Below are 14,671 nucleotides of genomic sequence, written 5' to 3' on the forward strand. Positions count from 1 at the left end.
GGGGCGATGCAAAGTGGGGGTGACCACAGGAGAGGGGAGAAGCAACGGAGTTCCAACCTACAGGTTTAGTTAAGAAGGCATTAGTTCAGGATTTCACAACAGATTCACCGTGCTTGGATCAATCAACACATTGAGAGGCGTCAGGTTCCTAGAGGACTCACAGCCTCCACACCCTTCATCTCTCTCTCTGGGAAACTTTCAACACAATTGATTTGAATGGCACAGTTTGCATTGATGTCAGTTTGCTAGTTCATAATCACGAACCCTCAGACGACTCAGATGAAACAAGGTTTTTTTTTTCTTCTTCTTCTTTGTAGATGCACAAGGAACCGCATGGGCAAGTACAGATTTTCTAAACTATCCTTTCCCTTTGGGGCCCAGGGAAAGCCCAAAAATCAGGGAACAGACACTGACTCCCTGCGTAAGCTGATTGTAAAAGCCAGTCCTGCTTCTTTCCTGCAGAACTGGGGATTTTACAAACATACAGACATGAGAGACTCAAACCTCGATCCTTGCACTTTGAAATATGTTAGTCACATGAGCCTGTGGTGGGTGCCCCCCTCTCTCAATAGGGGGGTGCTGTTTACAGTTAATAATTGATCAGAACAGGTAAAGGGTAATTAAAATGTATTCGCCCAACAAATGGGCATTCCTTTTATAATAATGAAAACCTCTCTGTTTGTAAAGAGGTGTCTGCATCATAAATAGGGAAGGTATTAATAATAATTATATCTCAAAACTGAAAAGACAACAAATGTCTCCCAAGCTAGACTGTGAAATCAACTCGGTGCTTCAACGTAGTTGGAAAGTCATCCTGGTTTTTTTTTTGTTTTGTATTGTTTTTGTTTTTGTTTTGAGATGGAGTTTAGCTCTTGTTACCCAGGCTGGAGTGCAGTGGTGCAATCTCGGCTCACTGCAACCTCCGCCTCCTGGGTTCAAGCGATTCTCCTGCCTCAGCCTCCTGAGTAGCTGGGATTATAGGTGCCTGCCACCACACCCAGCTAATTTTTGTATTTTTAGTAGAGACAGGGTTTCCCATGTTGGCCAGGCTGGTCTCAAACTCCTGACCTCAGATGATCCACCTGCCTTGGCCTCCCAAAGTGCTGGCATTACAGGCGTGAGATGCCGCGCCTGGCCCCTCCTGTTTTTGAGTAGGAGGGTTTAGTGGCTGGACCTTACCTTCTCAGAAGGGAGGAAGGGTGGCTGTGACTCCATGGGGCAATGCTTAGGGTCAGGGGTAGCAGCCCCAGTATCTCTCAGCTCCATGTGAAGAGCTGGGATAAGGAAGCCACTTCACCCCTTCCCCTTTGCAGTGCAGGCCCCAGTGAGGGTAGCCCAATGGGGTAGCCCAGAGCTTGTTACCATCCCAGACAACTCAGGATCCGTGGAGCTGGTGGGGGCTCTGCCTCCAGGGGTGCCAGCAACAACCCCTGTCGTCATGGATGGGACCTGTGCTCAGGCTCCCTCACCTCCCTTCTTCACTGTGTGCCCCTGGTCAAGAGTCCCACTCCCTTCATAGCAGCTGATATTTTTAGCTCTCAAACCAAAGCTATCCCGTGTGCTGCTCTTTCACATTAGGGAGGTAGCAGGGAGACGGTCTCTGGCATTCTGAGAGCTCAGTTCATTTTCTAAATCATTTTGCAGACTTAACTCATCAATCTCTATAATGCGCTCATGGAGGTGCTGATGCAGCTCTGGCAGAACCCTGGATCTCAGAGCAATTAAGTGATTTGCCCTGGCTCACAGGAGGGACATGCGCGTCAGTGTCAGGCGCAGCCTTTGGGAGGCCCCGAGGTTCTGCACAGGTGCTTGATGATGCAAGCCATGCATCTGGCTCTGCATCTTCGTGTGGTTCTCCAAGGTGGGGTAGGTACCGGCCGTGGTGGACTTAGGGCACACATGCCACACAGTAAAGCCTCGACAGCCAAACACAGTTCTGCTTTCCCTGATGCCAAAAATGAGATGAGGGGCACAGGCAATAAACGACACCCAGGAGTACCCCCCTGACCCCTTTGATGGGGTGATGCCATCTTCGAAAGCTCACCACTGCCGGTCCAATGGGACTGCTCCCCGCTGCAGGTCCTGTGGAAGCGCGGGGCTGGAGGAAACAGGCCAGTGGGCTCGTCCAAGTTGCAAGACTGGGCCCAGCTGATGGCAGGGCGATGGGAGAGAGGAGGAGCCCCAGAGACTGTCCTCCTGGTTGGCACAAGGGGTACTAAAAAGGGGAATGGCCATCAGCACAACTGCGGAGGAAGTGAAGCAGAGGCAACCAGAGGGGAGCCGAGAGGATGCCACTGGCACTCTCTCCACCCTCATCGGGTCGCCAGCTCTTTGCCTAAATAGAAGCATGGATGTTACGGCACCTTCCAATAAACACATCCAAATCAGCTGCAAATTAATTTGTTTCAGCAATCAAAAGCCGTGCCCTACATCCATTGCTTGATGCTTAGCACATTCTCCAGTTTGATTTCTTTTCTTTTTAGATTTTTAAAAAAGATGTCATATTTTTAGAGCAGTTTTAGGTTCACAGTAAAACCAAGCAGAAGGAATAGAGCTTACCCAGAGAGCCCCTGCCCGTCACGTGCGGTCTCCCCAGTCATCAACACCCCCCTGGAGTGGGCCATTTGTTACAACTGAGAGCCTACAGTGTCACTCGAAGTCGACAGTTTACATTAGGGTTCACTCTTGGGCTTGTACATTCTACCAGTTTGGACAAATGCGTAACGACATGTATCAATTTTTATCATTAATTGCGAAAATCAGATACATACATCAGATAGGGGATCCTAGAGCCAACCCTTAGCATAAATTAAACACTTCCTGTTCCTCTCCCCATTTTACTAAATCAATGATGTTCACATGGAAAGAAACCTTGCAACAGGGACTGGGGACTGTCAGAAGAGATCAGAACATCATCCTTCTAGAGACGCACGTTTCAGACGGCCTAACCTCTAAGGTCTTCCTTAGCCCCATCCCCACTATAAGTTAAAAAAAGTTAAGACCAGACACAGAAAATGGGCTAATACTATGTTAAGTTTTGCTAAAAGCAGGCTCTAAACCAATCTTAGGAGCATTTTAAAAAGCTGGTGAGCGACTGATTCCTCAGAGCATCTCCAAACCAAATCCCACCAGTTTATCCACGTGCCTACTCACCAATGTCTGTTTCCTTGTGGTTCTTGATGTATTCTGCCAGCTCAAAGTTGCCTGCTATTATGGCCACCTGCAAAGTGAAAATCACATTAAGTTAAGTGTCATCTGCAGAACAATGATTTCTGCATATACTATTACATCATTGAAGGCCTAACACCAAAAGGAGTCCAATCAGAACTCTTAAAATGGCAGCTGCGATATCTATCAACACTCATCCGTTCACCTTGCCAACCACCACACTTGCTTCTCTCAAAGCAGTTGGCTGTTTTATGATGATAAGGTTGTCATTGCTCTACAACCTATATGAGTGGGGGCCTCTGTCCAGAAGGCATGTGGGGCAAATTACCCAGAGAGCAGCTGAGGATTCAACCAGGCCTGAGTCTGGAAATCTCCCCATTGACTATGTTCTGTGTACCCACAGGGCTTGATTGGTTCCAGCTCTCATACCCTGGAGCCCTGTTTATCTGATTAGATGCATGCCAATCTACATAACTGGAGAGAGGGGGAAACCTCAAAAAAAGCATTTAAAACTCATCAGATTTCAGTTCTGTGGGAAAAATTCTACCCATAGATGTATGCACAGCCAGATGGGTGGCACCAAAAACCATCGCCTACAGGAAATTGTTCCAACTGAGGCCCTACAGATCTGTTGCCTAAAGATGCATGATCTTTGATATGGGAGAGCAGCCAGGCAGGTAAAGCCAAGTATCCTAGGATGGCCATGGAGACCCATAAGGAAGGCCAGGATCAGAGACCACATGGACAAGGCACACAGTGCCTCAGAAGGAAAGACCATAGGCTCAGGGCCAATGCATATAACCCACAAAAGAGCCAGGCATTCAGATGCCGGCCTGGAGAAATACACATACATCTACAATGCGCTGATGTCAAGTCATAATGTAAGTGGACCTTATCCAATCAGCTGGGGGCCTTATGAGCAGAAATTGAGGTTTCCTACGGAAGAAGATTTTCCTTAAGACTGAGGCATCAACTCCTGCCTGAGTTTCCAGCCTTACCTACTGATTTCAAATTGGCCAACCTCATAATCATACGAGCCAATTCTTTACAATAAATTATAAACAAATGCAGACCTTAGTGCCAGGAGTGGGGTGTGGCTGTTAACAAATATGTATAACACCTTCCCAACATGGGCTTACTTCATTTGTTTAATTTAAGTCAACCTTTCTTCTTGTGTGTATGAGGTGATCTGGTAAGGTAAGGTAGGTGATTTTTGGTTTTGTGTTTTTTCTTACTTAGGGCATCTGTAGGCCTCAAAGGACCTTTCCTTTAGGTCATATTCCTCATAAAGTCTTTGCTCTTCTGTTTTTATTTTGTTTTTCTTAAAGAATATTTTTAAAGCTCAAATTTGTGTAATAATTTAGGACTTTATTTAGCATTATTGGCTGTTGGCAGCAGCAGGCTATTCTGAAATGTCTCATAATATACATACACACACACACACACACACACACACTTTTTTTTTTTTGGCAGGGTCTTGCTCTGTCATCCAGGCTGGAGTGCAGTGATGTGATCTTGGCTCACTGCAATCTCTGCCTCCCAGGCTCAAGTGATTCTTGTGCCTCAGCCCCCTGAGTATCTGGAATTACAGGCATGTGCCACCATGTCTGGCTAATTTATATATATATATATATATTTTTTTTTTTAAGTAGAGACAGGGTTTTGCCATGTTGTCCAGGATGGTCTCAAACTCTTGGCCTCAAGTGATGAGCCTGCCTCCCAAAGTGCTGAGATTACAGGCATGAGCCACTGTGCCTGGCCAAACATATATATACACACACACGCATGCACACACACACATATATTTTAATAAATATGGTGTTGGTGAAAAAAACCAAATATCTAAAAATATTATGGAAATGCTTTGGAACTGGGTAATGATTACAGGCTGGAAGAGTTTTGAGGTGCATGCTGGAAATATGAATGTTAGAATGATTCTGCTGAGATATCAGATGGAGATGAAGAACACGTTACTGGAAACTGGAGGAAAAGTGATGCTCGTTCTAAAGTGGCAAAGAACTTGGCTCAAGTGTGTTCTAGTATTTTTGTGGAAGGTAGACTGTGTGAGCGATAAAATCAGATATTTAGCTGAGGAGATTTCTACGCAAAGTGTTGAAGGAGCAGCTGCATCCTCCTGACTGCTTATGGTAAAATGCAACAGGAGAGAGATGAATCGAAGAAGGAATTGTTAAGCAAAAAGGAACCAGAGCTTGAAGATTTGGAAGATTCTCAGTCTATCCATACAGCAAAAAGTGAAAAAGCCTATCCACATTGCAACAAAACGAACACCGAGGATATGGCTGGAACATCACTTGATAATGTACAGGATTATAAGAGCAGGAACACTGCCAGTTTGAATGGAAGGGGATGGAGATAAGAAAAATGAAAGAAGACTCTCAGACTTCTTGGATTTGACAGAAGAGGGTGACAGAGCTCTCTGGTCACAAATGTGTGCTACTCTTCAGGAAGAAGACAAAACAACCCTGAAAGGAATTCAGAGATCATCAGATCCACCCCTTGGTTTCAACAGTTAGATGGTCTCTGCCCAAAGACTTGTGGGCAGGACCACAGGGCAGAGTTGTGAGGTGAGATGGTTAGGCTTTATGTCTCCACCCAAATCTCATCTTGAATTATAATCCCCAAAATCTCCATGTGTCAAGGGAGGGACCTGGTGGGAGGTAATTGAATCATGGGGGTGGTTTCCCCATGCTGTTCTCGTGATAGTGAGTGAGTTCTCATGAGATCTGATAGTTTTACAAGTGTCTGGCATTTCCCCTACTGACACTCATTCTCTCTCCTGCTGCCCTGTGAAGAGGTGCCTTATGTCATGATTGTAAGATTCCTGAGGGCTCCCCAGCCATGCGGAACTGTGCATCGATTAAACTTCTTTTCTTTATAAATCACCCAGTCTCAGGGATTTCTTTATAGCAGTGTGAGAATGGACTAAGATGTTGGGGAAGCCTCCTGAGTGGTGGTTTCCCTTGGGCATGAAGGTAGAAAAGGTGGCTTTAGAGATAAGCATGTCTCCAGGCCACATTCAGAGAGACAGAAGCTGAGGTGCCCTCCTCCCAAAAGGGGACCATCTCTTCCTACAGCCCGCCTCCAACTCAGCTTTGGGAACTCGACTTGGGCGATGTGGACCCATGCCCTGGCCTGCTCTGAGCCAGACATTTACTTCTCCAGGCCCCTGATGGTTGTGCTGGCTCCAGGATGGCACTAGGCCTCTCTGCCCACAAGGCCCAGGCACCTCTCCTGCATTCCTACAGACCAGCCCTTGCCGAATGCCTGAGGTGAAACTGGCGAAGTGATGCTGCCACAGAGGTGGAGGGCATGGGCTCTGGCCTGCGCTGCCTGGGTGTAAATCCAGACTTGTACTATGTGACACCGGGCATTACGTGTAATCCACAAACCTAGGTTTTCTCATCTGTGAAATGGGTTTGGTGTGTGGATTTATTGAGATCTCACAAGTAAAGGTTTAGAGCAGTGCCTGGCACGTGGCCAATCAACCCTAAAAAAGTATGCTATGGGCCAGGCCCTGTGGCTCACATCTGTAATACTAGCACTTTGGGAGGCTGAGGCGGGCAGATCACTAGGTCAAGAGATGGAGACCATCCTGGCCAGCATGGTGAAACCCCATCTCTACTAAAAATACAAAAATTAGCTGGGCGTGGTAGCATGCACCTGTAGTCTCAGCTATTTGGGAAGCTGAGGCAGGAGAATCACTTGCACCTGGGAGGTGGAGACTGCAGTGAGCCAAGATCATGCCACTGCACTCCAGGCTCAGTGACAGAGCGAGACTCGGTCTCAAAACAAACAAACAAAAAGTTTGCTATGATTAGAAAAGTGATGACTGTGTCTTCAAACACTGCAGACTGCTCATTGTAAAGGTAACCCACCCCCCAGGTCACCCAGCGCCCCACAAAAATGCACAGTCAGATACACACAAGTGCACACCCACGTCTGCACTTGAACACACACCTAGGACAGCTGCTGAAATAACACGCACGTGGACCATCCCCTAATGATTCCAGGATTCTCCTTCCAAAGAAAAGCCCGGGAGCTTAAGCCCAGGCACCTCCCTGCTGGTCTAAAGGACTCAGCTCACAGTGCAAATGAGAACAATGCAAACATTTACTTGTGATCATTGCCTGACTGTTTCTCCCCTTGATGATTTCAAGGCCTAGAAAATCCTCTTGGCAGAAAGCCTGCTGCCTGTCCTCTGGCACAGCCTGCCCTATGCTTGGCTTATCATGGGTTCCCAGTAAAAGTCTTCTGGGAGAAGGAAGAGGGAACTGGGTCTTATGTGACGTCTCAGCATTGCTCAGTGTTGTCCAGCTGGTGTCAGGCTGCTGGTCTGGATGCATGAGGAAGGCAGAGTGTGGGGTCTGTCTCTGTAGCTGCAGGTGTGCATAGCAGCGAAAAGAATACTCACAGCAGAGACACAGCCGGGGCTCAGGTGCCACACGCTGCTCTGAGTGAGTTCCCAGGAGAGACCTCTTTTGATTTTAACCGCTCTATGAAATGGGCACCATTATCTCTATTCGACAGAGGGGGAAAGTGTGGCACAGAGAGAGATAAGGAACTTGTTCCACATCACAGTCAGCACTGAAGCCAAGATATTCACTCAAGCCGTTTGGGTTCAAACTCTTCATCTAATCACCTTAGCATATAATATGCTGTCATTTTCATGGACTGTGGCATTTTTTAAAAAAGTTATGATATAATCACAGGTCAAACACCTTTGTAAAAAATAGAAGCACAAGAAACAACAAATGACAAATTATCCTCGAGGGTTATGACAAGCCACACTCAGGCTGGGCACCCACAGAATCTTCTATGGTGAAAAGTGCCCTGCGCAGGGGAAGGACAAGTCCTGTAAGAACGGACGCTGCTTTGTCCAGGTTTTTCAGAGCCCTAGAGGCCTGGAGGGGAGCCAGTGAAGAAATGAGAACTCTGCTCTCTACAGCTCGCCTGTTTTTCCCCCATTAATTCAACTGTCCTCCTCCTTTCTTGTTTCAGTTAACATTTCGGTAATACAGACAGATGCCTGCCTGCAGGGTACGGCCATAATGCAACCTTGAGAGGGAAATGTTAGGGTTTAAAAAAACTGAGAGCAGGAAGGAGCCCCTCACCCCCACGGGATGCAAAGAGACTTCCTGTCGCCTCCCTTCGCAAGCCATTGCCAGCTTTAGAGTACCGGGAGAAGGAGCACCTGGCGGGGGTTACAGCTCAGGCAAAGGTTGGGAGGATGGATGTCAGACGTGGTGAATGTGCCAGCAAGACAGGCAAGATGGATGTGTGGAGGGAGGAAGGTCAGAGGTCAGCGCAGAAGGCACCGACTGGCAGGTCATGGGAGGAATCCACATGCGAAGCAAAGGGAACCCTGGCTTCTGTAGTGAGGAGGTGACAAGAAACCATGGCCCTGGGAGGCATCTGGGGACAGACAACACCAGGGAGCCCTGAAAAACAGCAACAGGCAAGATGTCTCCATGGCCGGGGCCCAGCCGGCACCCTTGGACAGACAGGAGGCTGGGAGAATTCAGACGATGGGCAGCCAGTTCTGTGCCATGCCACTGGACAGCAGAGCAGCAGGCGGCCACCCGGGCAGTGTCACTGCACCACACTGGGCATTCGTATGAGACGCCTCACTGGCATTCTAAATCATCCTAATTCTCACTTCCGTGTCTGCTGGCTGGGAAGGAGGAAGGCCTTTTATGGACATTTAAACAAGAGTTATGTAACACAAAGCAACAGTCTGTTTCTCTTCTGTGGATCTCAAAGGAAAGGGAGGGGCAGGGCCTCCAGGGAAGATGCAGAGGGCGTCCTCCCTCGCTAGCCTCTCTCAGCCAAGTGTGGGGCCGAGGTCCCAGCTCCTGCCACCTCCCCACCTGTCTCCCTCAGAGCTGGGCTTTCTTGCTGTGCCCTTGCGGTCTGCCTCCCAGGCGGCTCCCCTTAGCTCTTGCCCCAAGACAGAGTTAGCATCACTTTCCAGAGCCTTTGCTGTGACCTTATGATTGACATCCTGCATTTGAAGTGTGATCTACAGTTCCAGGCAGCATCGATGGCTGATGTTTTGTGTGATGAGGGCACCACAGGATGAGTTCTTGTGGGAATCACCCCCAGTTGTAAGTCCTCGCTGCCCTAAACTGGGTTTTCCTGGAATGAAGCAATCCTGGAATGAGATGGGGACATTTTGCTCATCCTGACAAAGCCCCCTGCAAGAGTTGGCACTGGGATTAACAAGTAGAGGAAAGCAGATGGACACCATGCCAGGAGCCCTCTCTGCCCTTGGCACTCAGGGCCTCAGGGACACCTAAAGATGCAGGAATGTCAAGAGGGAGCCCACAGTTTTTTTTCAACAGCAGCCACTCTGCAAGGCAGTGCATCTCAGGAGCCAAGCCCAGGAGAAAGCACGGCCCCCCTCCACTGATCTACCAGCTGGGGAAGAAGGGGGAGTTTCCGCCTATTCTCCTAACTCAAGAATTGACAACCATCTCCTCCTTAGCACCTTAAACGCTAACTTAGCTGGCTGGGCTCAGTGGCTCATGCCTCTAATCCCAGCACTTTGGGAAGCTGAGGTGAGTGGATCACCTGAGGTCAGGAGTTTGACACTAGCCTTCCCAACATGGTGAATCCCCATCTTTACTAAAAATACAAAAATTAGCTGTGCATGGTGGCTGGTGCCTGTAATCCCAGCTACTCGGGAGTCCGAAGCAGAATTGCTTGAACCCGGGAGGTGGAGGTTGCAGTGAGCCGAGATTGCACCATTGCACTCCAGGCTGGGTGACAGAGCGAGACTCTATCTCAAAATAAAATAAAATAAAATAACATAACATAACATTATCTTAGTCTCAAGCTTTGAAGCACATCTTTGAAGCCTATAATATGACAATCACAGCCCACTAGGATTTAGGATCACAGAAAGACTGGGGACTCGATCCATCACACTCATCATTGGCAAGCATCACTGGGAAAGACAGTAGAGGCGCCCAGGGCTTGTCCACGAGGGGCTGGGGCCCCGGGGCTCGAGGTTGGTCCAGACCCCTGCCACACACTCTGTGCATGACCACTGGCTGGAAGCCCCGATTGTGGAGCCCTGTTGTCTCTTCTGCCACCTGCAATGCAACACCGCAGAGACTTCCTGTCCCCTCTCTTCTTAAGCCATTGTCCAGCTTTGGAGTACCAGGAGAAGGTGCTGCATGCCAGATGCAAAGCCCTGCAAAGCCGGTGAAAATGCCACCTGCACATCTTCCTGGAGCCCTGAGCTCTGCCAAGCCCCAAACCCTCCTTCTCCCCAAAATGCAGCACTTTGATGCTGTGTAAGCAGGTAAGGCCCATTCCAGGAGCAGCACCCCAAATTCCCAACACAGACCCTCATACCTAGTGCTTCCTCCAATCCCCTAATCTGTATTAGACAGCCCCTGCTATCCACCCAGTACTTGCACCCACCCCATCAAGGACACCTGTAGACTTCATGGGGGCACCTGTTCCTCGCTTGCTGTTGCCTGCCCCACAAACTCAGAAACAAACCACTCAAGTAGTAAGTGGTGAGAAGGATCAGACCACCACAAGGTGGGTGCCTGGAAATTATCTGAGTCTCACGCCAAAGGACAGTGCTCGGTGCACACAGGGCCTGAGTGTGTTCAGGAGGTGCAGGCAGGCTGGGGGCTGGTGAGCACAGCAGGTGAAGCTACATGCTCAGCTCCCATGGGTGGTGTGGACTGCAATCCCATGCCATCACCTAAAAAGCTGCACCCTCGGCCTCTGAGGAACTTAGAGACCAACACGGGTGCCATGGCTTGGCTGTGTCCCCACCCAAATCTCATCTCATAGCTCCCATAATTCCCACGTGTTGTTGGAGGGACCCGGTGGGAGATCTGATGGTTTTTAATGGAGTCTAACTCTGTCACCCAGGCTGGAGTGCAGTGGTGCGATCTTGGCTCACTGCAACCTCCACCTCCCAAAGGTTCAAGTGATTCTCCTGCCTCAGCCTCCCAAGTAGCTGGGATTACAGGCACCTGCCACCACACCTGGCTAATTTTTCTATTAGTAGAGATGGGGTTTCACCATGTTGGGCAGGCTGGTCTTAAACTCCTGACCTCAAGTAATCTGCCCACATCAGGCTCCCAAAGTGCTGGGAGTATGGGCATGAGCCATCATGCCCAGTCAATCTGATCGTTTTAAAAAGGGGATTTTCTCTGCACAAGCTCTCTTTGCCTGCTGCCATCCATGTAAGATGTGACTTGCCCCTTCTTGCCTTCCACCAGGATTGTGAGGCCTCCCCAGCCATGTAGAACTGTAAGTCCATTAAACCTTTTTCTTCCCAGTCTCAGGTATGTCTTTATCGGCAGCGTGAAAATGGACTAATGCAGCGGGGAAATGCGAGGAACAGCCTGGGTGCTCTTAGGCATGGCATGGTCTCAGGATGGTGGAAGGCGGAGTGAGGTGGTGCCAGGAGCAAGGACGGCCCCACGGGGACTCAGGACCTGGACGGGCTTGATGGTGGGAAATGAGCCAGCCAGACAGGCAGGCGAGGAGGACCTGGGGCTGTCTGGTTGGTCCTCGCCACAGTTCTCCGAGGATCTGAATCCCACTGCTCCTATTACATCAGGCAACCCCTTTCAAGACAGCTCCCTAGACAGCTCCAGCACCGTGTACAAAATACCTCTCCTGGGCTCAAGCCACTCACCCGCCCACCCTTCACTGAACACCACAAAGTGCCGCATCCTATACCACCTAGCACTGAACTTGGCCTGCTGTGATGCTCTTCCTGCTTCGTGTAAGCCTGCATTCTGAATGACGAAATGACTCTCCCTGAGCCCAGGGGCTGTGCCGATTTCTGCCGTGGTCTGGATATTTGAGGCCCCCTCCGAATTCATGTGTTGAAATGGAAGCCCCAGTGTGAGAGTGTTAGGAGCTGGGGCCTTTGGGAGGTGATGAGGTCATGAGGGTGGAGCCCTCATAAATGAGATTAGTGCCCTTGGAAAAGAGGCCGCAGAGAGAGCCTTGCCCCTTCTGCCACGTGAGGACACAGCAAGAAGACCGCCGTCCGGGAAGTGGGCCTTCATCAGACAGCCCATCTGCTGGCCCTTGATCTTGAACTCACAGCCTCTGGAGCTATAACAGATCCATGCCTATTGTTTATAAGCCACCCAGTTTATGTTTCTTTTTTTTTTTTTTTTGAGGTGGAGTTTCGCTCTTGTCGCCCAGGCTTGAGTGCAGTGGCACGATCTTCAGTCACTGCAGCCTCCACCTCCCGGGTTCAAGTGATTCTCCTGCCTCAGCCTCCTATGTAGCTGGGATTACAGGCGCATGCCACCATGCCTGGCTAATTTTTTGTATTTTTAGTAGAGACAGGGTTTCACCATGCTGGCCAGGCTGATCTCAAACTCCTGACCTCAAGTAATCCGCCGGCCTCGGCCTCCCAAAGTGCCGGGATTACAGGATTGCACCTAGCTCATTTTATGGTATTTTGTGATGACAGCCTGAACAGACAGAGACAGCGCCCAGCCTGTTGCACCTGTCACCCAGGCCAGCCCCGGGCTCCGACAAGGTGCCACAAAGCCCTGCCTTCCTGCTCGGGGCTGGGACACAGGCAGCACATGGGAATGCTCTTCACAGCGGTGAGGACGCCACGGAGCAGGACTGTCGCCTTTGAGGGTGGCTCTCGGGTGGCCAGGGCCCTGGAGAGGCTGTGGACTTGCTGCGGTGCCCACAGTGTGACCTGTTCCCTGACGTCAAGAGGTAGAGCCCGGGCAAAAGTGGAGGCCACCTCTCTCCTCATCACTTGCTCAACAAGCTCCTGGGATCCGCAGCCAGAACTCGGAGGAAAGCCACTCCACTGCCCTGACGAAGCCTCCTTCTCTTGCCAAAACGAAATGTGCCTCCCGACACAGAGCTATTTAGAGGCGGCTCTGTGATCCTGACACCTCCTCGCCGTAACTGGAAAATGGCTCCTCGGAAAGGCACGAGGGAAACTGAGCGCTTGGGATGTCCCCGTCTTTGTTTCCTTCCAGATAACGGTGCGTCATCTATTTCAGACTCCTGTGGCAACTCAGGAAGCCACTGATGCCCAAAGAACCCAGGGCCTGGTAAGAATGTTTTAATTACAGGCATCCTCCAAGCACGGCAGGGAGTGGGCCTGGGCTCCTGGCTCACCAAGGTCAGGGGTCGCTGAGTTCCCCTGCAAACTTCAAAGGAATCTCTGCCCATCCCCAGGCTAAAGCCCAGAATCTGGAGAGGCAGTTGAGGCCTCTGTGGTTCCAGAACAGCTCCCTGGGGCTTTGCTAAAACCCCATGCGGGGCCAGGGGCTTTGCAAATCGGTGTGTATTACCCAGAAGCCCCTGGTTGCTCTGGGACTTCACACCTAACTTGACAGGGCTGACCAGATAGAGCCAGGGCTGACTCAAGCAACATCCACACCTCCTGAAGTGCCGGCTCAGGGGCGTCGTGGGCCAGGACCCCCGGCCAGAGGAAGCAACTGGGGACTGGGAAGCTGTTGTAGGAGCAGTTCCATGCTGGGTGACCCAGTGAGCCTCCCAGGTTAGAGGAGGACCCTGAGCATTTGAGTAAGACTTGCCTGGGTCTCCTCTGCCGGTATCCCCAGAGGCTGGGGATGAAACAGCCCCTCAGTCCCACAGAAGGTAAAGCAGGTCCAGCCCTCAGCACCCCTCCACGGCTGAGTGAAGGGGACCCCCTGGGCTGTGGCCAGATTTCACTCAGGCAGCGTTGTGTGGTGGTCAGGACCACAGGCTTGGACATTGGACAGCCTCAGAGAGAGCTTTCTAGCACCGATACCACAGACAACCTCCCCCGTCTCAGGCTCCTGAAACTGAGAATAAAAGTATGATTCTTCTATGACTATCATGAGAATTAAAGTGGTTAATTAGCAAATAATAATTGGCAAATGACTTAAAATAGCGCCATTCAGTATCACCAAATTGAATGCAGAGATCCATATATTAAGGAGATGATATCATGGCTAGGTGAGTTTATTTCAGAAATAAGAAAATTGACGAATATAATTCATCGCATTAGCAGATAAGAAGGGGAAGTCTACATAATCATCTTTGACAGTGGCAGGATCAGATTTTGGATAAATATTTTATCAAGACACATCGGATATGACAACATAGATTCATGATAAAACTTAATAGACTGGGTCAGGCATGAAGGCTCATGCCTGTAATCCCAACAATTTGGGAGGTCGAGGCAGGCAGATCACTTAAGGTCAAGAGTTCGAGACCAGTCTGGCCAACATAGTAAAACCCATCTCCACCAAAAATACAAAAACTAGCCAGGCATGGTGGCACGAGCCTGTAATCCCAGCTACTCGGGAGGCTTAGGCAGGAGAATCGCTTGAACCTGGGAAGTGGAGGTTGCAGTAAGCCAGGATCATGCCGTTGCACTCTGCGCAACAGAAAAAAAAAAAAAAAAAAAGGAAAAAAAAATCTTAATAGACTGGGAAGAAAAGTGAACTTTGCCTGCTAGTGCATCAGTGAA

General features: G+C 49.7%; 1 protein-coding gene across 4 annotated transcripts in view; it reads right to left on the minus strand.

Annotated features, from left to right (window-relative positions):
- SHANK2 (SH3 and multiple ankyrin repeat domains 2) overlaps window positions 1-14,671 on the minus strand; it is a 683,630-nt gene that overhangs the window by 423,523 nt on the left and 245,436 nt on the right. For all 4 annotated transcript variants that reach the window (XM_030811436.1, XM_030811433.1, XM_030811432.1 and 1 more), the window contains exon 11: window positions 3,154-3,220. In XM_030811436.1, coding sequence (XP_030667296.1) covers window positions 3,154-3,220 — 67 coding nt within the window. The remainder of the gene's footprint in view (window positions 1-3,153; window positions 3,221-14,671) is intronic.

The sequence above is a fragment of the Nomascus leucogenys genome, chromosome 4, assembly GCF_006542625.1.
Source record: "Nomascus leucogenys isolate Asia chromosome 4, Asia_NLE_v1, whole genome shotgun sequence".
NCBI classification, from domain to species: domain Eukaryota; kingdom Metazoa; phylum Chordata; class Mammalia; order Primates; family Hylobatidae; genus Nomascus; species Nomascus leucogenys.